Genomic DNA, 7500 nt, shown 5'->3' on the forward strand with positions numbered 1-7500 from the left:
GGGTTGGGGGGGGGGGTTGGGTCGCTTTGTGTCAGGAAATTTGATCATTTCAATTGACGAAATGTCACTTGTGTGCGTCTGGGCTTGAGTTGAAATGACAAAAAAGCAATACCTCCACCACAGTCAAAAGCATTCTTTCTCATAGACGTACTTTCCTACAAACTGTCTGATGAATGTGGGAGCATAGCACTGACACACACACACACGCACATACACACACACACACACATACACACACACACACACACACACACACACAGACAGGCCACAGCAGTCACTTCTACTCCCCACGCCTGATTGATTAGTCTCTTTTTTTACCCTGACACCATTTCAGTTGACAAACTGCAGAAGCACCTGAAGCAAAGCAGGCGTTTTAATCATTTGCCCGTAATAGGCAGCTTTATGCAAAGCAGCGGCACCATTCGAGCGATAACAAGACGCGGCAGGGAACAGAAGCCATAAAATAACACAGGGATTAGAATGCTGCTTCAACACACACACACACACACACACACACAAAAAAACACAGACAAAAGCACAGCCTTTTCTTCACACACTTTTTTAAAACAAAAAAAAGCCTTTTCTTCTTCTTTTTAAAAAAGAAATAAGGACAGGAACCAAAAAAGAAAAAGGTATGAAAGAGAGGGAGTGAGAAGTCTGCTCTGTCTGTGAGGAGATACAGCTCTTTTGTTAATGGCCTCTTAACAGTGAGATAACCTCCTGTAATGTCCGTGCTTGAAGTGATGCTTGTGACTTTATCCTCACCTTGATCCACACCCCACGCTCACTCAAAAGGACAAAACACTTTCATAATTAAACCCTCCAATCTGCTCATATTGGGAGCACTCGAGGGATAAAGAGGACTGTTTTAAATGTGTGTGTGTGTGTGTGTGTGTGTGTATGTGTGTGTTAAAGGGGACTTTCTTTCTCTTTTTTCATATGTTTTTCAAGTGCTTCAAAAACTTTTGACTTGTGCTTCCACACACACACTGATGTGGCTCTCTTTATCTCTCGTCTTCCTTCAAACGGCGCGCTGGGAGGCCCGACCCATGGAGAACAGCGCAGCTCTGGGTTTCACATGCCCAGGAGTGTCACATCATCTCTCTCTATCTCCCATCTCCTCTCTCTCTCTCTCTCTCTCTCTCTCTCTCTCTCTCTCTCTCTCTCTCTCTCTCTCTCTCTCTCACCATTGCACACCTCAGTGCTCTGCTTCTCTTAACTCTCTTCTTTCTAACCTTCTCTGTGGCCCCAGACAGGAAAAAAAAAAGAAGAAATAAAATAAAATAGAAAAAATCCCCAACACAAAGACAGAGGAGGGCGGGACCAGGGAGATGAGGAGAGGGAGAAAGAGTGAGAGAGAGGGAAGAGGAGAGAGAACGAGTGAAAGAGAGAGAGAGAGAGAGAGAGAGAGAGAGAGAGAGAGAGAGAGAGAGAGAGAGAGAGAGAGAGAGAGAGAGAGAGAGAGAGAGAGAGAGAGAGAGAGAGAGAGAGAGAGAGAGAGAGAGAGAGAGAGAGAGAGAGAGAGAGAGAGAGAGAGAGAGAGAGAGAGAGAGAGAGAGAGAGAGAGAGAGAGAGAGAGAGAGAGAGAGAGAGAGAGAGAGAGAGAGAGAGAGAGAGAGAGAGAGAGAGAGAGAGAGAGAGAGAGAGAGAGAGAGAGAGAGAGAGAGAGAGAGAGAGAGAGAGAGAGAGAGAGAGAGAGAGAGAGAGAGAGAGAGAGAGAGAGAGAGAGAGAGAGAGAGAGAGAGAGAGAGAGAGAGAGAGAGAGAGAGAGAGAGAGAGAGAGAGAGAGAGAGAGAGAGAGAGAGAGAGAGAGAGAGAGAGAGAGAGAGAGAGAGAGAGAGAGAGAGAGAGAGAGAGAGAGAGAGAGAGAGAGAGAGAGAGAGAGAGAGAGAGAGAGAGAGAGAGAGAGAGAGAGAGAGAGAGAGAGAGAGAGAGAGAGAGAGAGAGAGAGAGAGAGAGAGAGAGAGAGAGAGAGAGAGAGAGAGAGAGAGAGAGAGAGAGAGAGAGAGAGAGAGAGAGAGAGAGAGAGAGAGAGAGAGAGAGAGAGAGAGAGAGAGAGAGAGAGAGAGAGAGAGAGAGAGAGAGAGAGAGAGAGAGAGAGAGAGAGAGAGAGAGAGAGAGAGAGAGAGAGAGAGAGAGAGAGAGAGAGAGAGAGAGAGAGAGAGAGAGAGAGAGAGAGAGAGAGAGAGAGAGAGAGAGAGAGAGAGAGAGAGAGAGAGAGAGAGAGAGAGAGAGAGAGAGAGAGAGAGAGAGAGAGAGAGAGAGAGAGAGAGAGAGAGAGAGAGAGAGAGAGAGAGAGAGAGATGAGAGAAAAGAACAGAGTGCAAAAGAAAGAGAGAAAGAAAGAAAGAAAAAGAGAGAAAGAGGGAGAGGAATCTAATCCCTTTAGAATAGGTAAAAGTATGGACAGCTGTTTGGGTGTTCATTAAAACTGTCCGGCCCTCGGCCAATTCTCAGCAGGGCCTCTGACCGCCTTCAAAGGCAGAATTAGTACTTCTCTTTCATTTCCAACCACTATTTATACAGTTTTGGACACAATGGACGCACCTCTCCCTCTCCTCTTCCCCCAGTGTAATTGGCCCGACAATAGTAGAAATTAATCAGACCCAATTAGAAGTTGAAATTAAAGACAGGACATTTGAAAAGGACATGGATATGTATAGCCCTTACACACAGGACTTAATGAAACGGGATAAAAAGTTTGAGGTAAAAACATTTGTCTTAATCCACCTTTTTTTAGACAGGCACTCTGTGATGTCCCATTGAAACTAATGGAATAGGTCAACCATGAGAATGTCCTCAGTATAAACGGAACACTGGCCCTGACAGTCAGACAGTATGTGGAATAATTTGGGTTGATATCAATCTTTTGCTGGAGTTTACTACTTACAAATGGGCTTGAATTTGTTGCTCAACAACTGATGAAAACACCCACCCACCCACACACACACACACACACACACACACACACACACACACACAAAGACATATGGACAAGAGAGGATGTGCTAGTTCTCATTTTATGGAGACAATATGTGATGTTTGGAACTTACTACAGTTCACACAAACACATAAACACACACACACACACACACACACACACACACACACACACACACACACACACACACACACACAGCCTCGTGCGAGCCCGCCCGTCTGCCTTTGGGCCTAATTGCTGGCTAAGAGGCAGCAGTTGTGTACCTCGTTGAGGGTGATGATGTGATAAATGTGCCGGAGGTGCCGGCTGCCACCTGCTCGGTGGCTCAACTCCAGCACCATCAGATGCGTCTTCAGATCGCTGCCGTCTGACGGCAACACCGACACCGACGGCGAAGATGCTGCTGCTGCCGCCGCCATAAATGCAGCGCCACCTCGCTCCTGCAACCCCTCACTCTCAGCACGCTCAAACACACTGCAGAAGAGAGAGGAGAGAGAGAGAGAGAGAGAGAGAGAGATAGAGACAGAACGAGTCTTTATTGTCCACAGGGGGAAATTTGGTGTCAAAGTCTGCAAAAAGCCTCACTTGCATGCATACACACACACACACACACACACACACACACACACACACACACACACACACATTGACTCCTTCACCCCAAGCACCCATTCTGCACACTTTGTTTGTTTTCATCACGGGAGGACTAATGCGTCTAGTGCACTCTGGAGGCTCCCCAGCACTGAGGGCAACTTGAGGACAACTCAGGGAGTCCGTGGTGCCACGGCGCCTCCTGCGCCTCCTCCTCGGCCTCAGGAGACGCCGGAGAGGAGCTCAGCCTCACAGTGAGGAGTCCTCTTCCACCTCCTCCTCCTCCTCCTGCGCCACCTTCCAGGGATCTCCCCTCCGCTCAAGCGAACGCACCTCTGGGGGAAAGCCTGCTCGTAAGCTGGCACCAGCCCTTGTTTACTTACAGTAAGTCAAAGGGAACAAAGTGATTGAACGTTCCAAATTCTTTTTTTTTTTTTTTTTTCCCCTGCTCAGCCTCCCTTTCTTCTTCACTTGCCGAGCCTTAGCTGTGGTTCCAAGACAGCGCTGCACTTCTGTTTTTTTCTCTCTTTTTTTTTCAATTTAATAATTCACTTCCAAATTAATTTTTCAATCAATCCCAGTTGCTCCTGCTGTCTCTTTGGGGCTTGGAACAAAAGCCGTGCTTTATCAAAGTGTTCGGCAGAAGTGCCATAGCACACTGCTAAGAGAACACAGAATGAAATATTAACAACGGAGCATAAGAAAACATGCTTTGATGAAGTTTGCACAACGGTGCACAACTACCCTGATCCAGGTCTGCTATTCCGTCTTCAAATCAGTTTTTGTTTTACAATGTGCCTATTTGCAATCGAGTGTGTGTAGTGTGTGTGTGTGTGTGTGTGTGTGTGTGTGTGTGTGTGTGTGTGTGTGTGTGTGTATAATAAAGCAATGGGGGGGTGGGGGGGATCACAACCCCAAGGTCCAACCCAGAACAGCCTAGAAGTCATTTCCTGTGCCCTTCCTCTGCCACTATATATTATATATTTTTTTACGACCATGACACATGTCAAGCTAGAAAAATGAACACATTCCACCTGATAGACTTACTGTCATTGTTTCCCCCTCTCCCCCCTCCTCCACCCAACCCCACCCGCCACCCCAGGTGTCCCATTCCCTCCCTGTTTTCACTTCTCTCCCTTTTTTTTTTAATTATCCCGCAGCAGAAAGAGTGTCGCCTGTCAAGCAACCTTTAGCAGGTTGACATTGAGAGAGAGAGAGAGAGAGAGAAACAGAAGAGAGAGAGAGAGAGAGAGAGAAACAGAAGATGGAGAGAGAGAGAGAGAGAGACAGAAGATGGAGAGAGAGAAACAAAGGGAAAGAAAACGAGTGTGGGGGGGGGGCAGATGGGGGGGTTGTTGGTGGGTGCTCTGGCCGCGTATGCACCAGTGTCAGCACCTGCTCTGTATCCTTTCCTGTCCGTCAGTGTGCAGGTGAAGCAGATGATTGGATTCAGTCAGCGGCGTGATTAATGAGGTCCTCTCCGGGCGCGGGACAGCCTATCAATCATGTCATTAGGGGGGAATGTGCCCTGAAAGAGGCAGACCTCAGCCAAGGAATAACTACATTCATCTTCATCTGTGCATGCATCCACCCCCCCCCCCACAACACACACACACACACCACACACCACTACCACCACGCAGAACCACCCAGCCTCAGCCAGGGTCACCACCATGCACAACAATCATCTTCTCCCCTCTACAAATTACTTTGCAAAGACAAGGTGGGGGTAGGCGGGTGTCTTTTTTTGCATGGGAGTGTCATTGTAAGAGTGTGAGAGTGTGTGTGTGTGTGTGTGTGTGTGTGTGTGTGTGTGTGTGTGTGTGTGTGTGTGTGTGTGTGTGTGGTTTAATGGGGGTGTAAGTGGGGCTGGGTGGGTGGTGTTTTTTAGGGGACTTGTCTAAGCACCCATCCTGCAGAGACACGGCACTCACTGATTGTTTACAACCTGGGCGTCACTTGAGAGTGAAGGTTATTTTAATGAATAGTAATGATTTCAGAGAATGCCTCCGACAGCTAATACATAATCACTTTTCCTTACCCCCACCACACACACACACACACACACACAACCCCACCCCCAACACCCACCCCACCCACCCATCCATCTATCCACCTCACCCACGGCCTTTTATTTACTAAATCCTGCTTTCCTGTCACTAAAACCGCAACATTTCCAGGACCACTTAAACTAATCTACTTCAGCGCAGCTGGTTTTTGAATATGAAGTTGAAGCATTTTTAATGGGGATAAATAGAGCCCAAAGGTTTTAAAGGATGGCACTTGCGTGGCGTCGGGGGAATGCGCTGCTGGGAAAAGCGGCAGCACGACTGGACGTCAAGGGGTCGGCGAGTCTGCGAGCCCTGATTGCTTTTCCTTTCGAGACGACAGACCAGGCATCATTTACAAAAAGAAAAACAACAACAAAAAAAAACGTACACAAAAGCGGGTCAACATCCAGGAACTCTGCTACTGGTCTTTTTTTTGTTTTGTTTTTAAATGGGCCATATTTCAATTTGACTTAATTTCAACTTAATGGCAAAAACACAAGTAACAGCTCAAAGTTCTCGCAGGGATGAGATCAGGCTGGTGGAGCTCTCCATCACTGGCCTGAGACAGGGGAGGGTTTCTGAGTAAGATTTATGGCCCATTTAGCCATAAATCAACCGTCGCATCATCTCAGGCGTGCGTTGAGAATTGTTGGGAAAATTCCGTCTCACGCTTGTCATGGATGACATGTGTCCATCTGAAAGACGTGGGGTCCACACACTCTGTGTGACTGCCAATCACACTCCAGATTTGAAGCTCAGAATTATTGAATGTCTCAGTGGCCTCCTCCATTTGTCCTCCTCAGTTTAATTCATTCAATCAGTTTCTTATGATTTATTTTACTGACGGAATATCATTCATTGGTTAAACTCCAACTCATGCATTCAATTACATGCACCGTCCTTGATCAATTTAAGGCTCCTATAATTATTAATTTGTCTGGTTTTTGCGAGTCTCGCTTAATTCCTTTGACCAATATTTCATGACTCATTTAATCAGCTTGATAGAACTCTTTAAAGATAACTCTTTTTTTATATAACTTTTCAAAGCATATTTTTGGCCTCTTTGCCTTTATTAAGCGAAGTGACGAGAAGCAAGTGGAAGAGCGAGAGAGATTGAGCTGGATCGGGATATTGGTTGGATTCGAACCCGTGTCCTCAGGGGGAACCTGGACCTGAAAGTGGAACGGTCACTGCAGCCCCTGAATGCGGTTCAGTCACTGCAGCCACAGGTCCCTGCAGTGAGTCTAAAAATTAATCGGCTTCAATCGGCTGCAACTCATCTGCCTAACCCTCTGATTCTGTCCGCCCAGGTGACCCTACTGACCTCTTGCAGCAGAGCTTGCGGGCCTTGTGCAGCTGGACGGAGATCCACTTGGGCCGGCGCTCCTCCAGGCCCTGCAGGACCATGTGCACGGCGGGCTTGGGGACGCCGGTGCGCGGCTGCTGCCCGACGCTGGCCTGCAGGCACCTCGACAGCGCCAGGCTTCCTGGCGCCACGGGTCCAGCTGCCGGCCGGCCAGTCAGCTTCCAGGGCTCCTGCCCTCCAGGCGCCGGCACAGGCGGCCCAGCAGCGCCCAGACCAGCAGGCCCGCATGGAGGATGCCCGCTGCAGCGCCAAGTGGGAGACGCTTTCTCGCCACCACTTAAGAGGAAGCGGACGGGCAGGGGCAGCGAGGCGACCGCCGAGGGCAGGTTGGCGAAGATGAAGGACAGGGCCTGCATGGCCACCGCCTTACCAGGAGCTGTGAGGGGGAGGGGAGAGAAAGAGAGACAAAGAGAGAGAGAGAGAGACAGAAAGAGAGAAAGAGGAAGAGAGACACAGAGAGAGAGAGAAAAAAGGAAGAGAGAGAGAGAGAGAAAGAAAAGGAAAGGAAAAGAGAGACAGAGAGAGAGAGAGAGAGAGAGAGAGAGGCATGA

The 7500-nt window shown here is 48.3% G+C and overlaps 1 protein-coding gene across 1 annotated transcript in view; it reads right to left on the reverse strand.

Moving 5' to 3' along the window:
* Positions 1-7500, reverse strand: part of kiaa0825 (KIAA0825 ortholog) — a 124527-nt gene that overhangs the window by 70837 nt on the left and 46190 nt on the right. Inside the window, 2 exon segments of the mRNA XM_048235732.1 lie at positions 3205-3415; positions 6908-7325. Coding sequence (XP_048091689.1) covers positions 3205-3415; positions 6908-7325 — 629 coding nt within the window.

This window comes from Alosa alosa, chromosome 24, assembly GCF_017589495.1.
Source record: "Alosa alosa isolate M-15738 ecotype Scorff River chromosome 24, AALO_Geno_1.1, whole genome shotgun sequence".
Lineage (NCBI taxonomy): Eukaryota > Metazoa > Chordata > Actinopteri > Clupeiformes > Clupeidae > Alosa > Alosa alosa.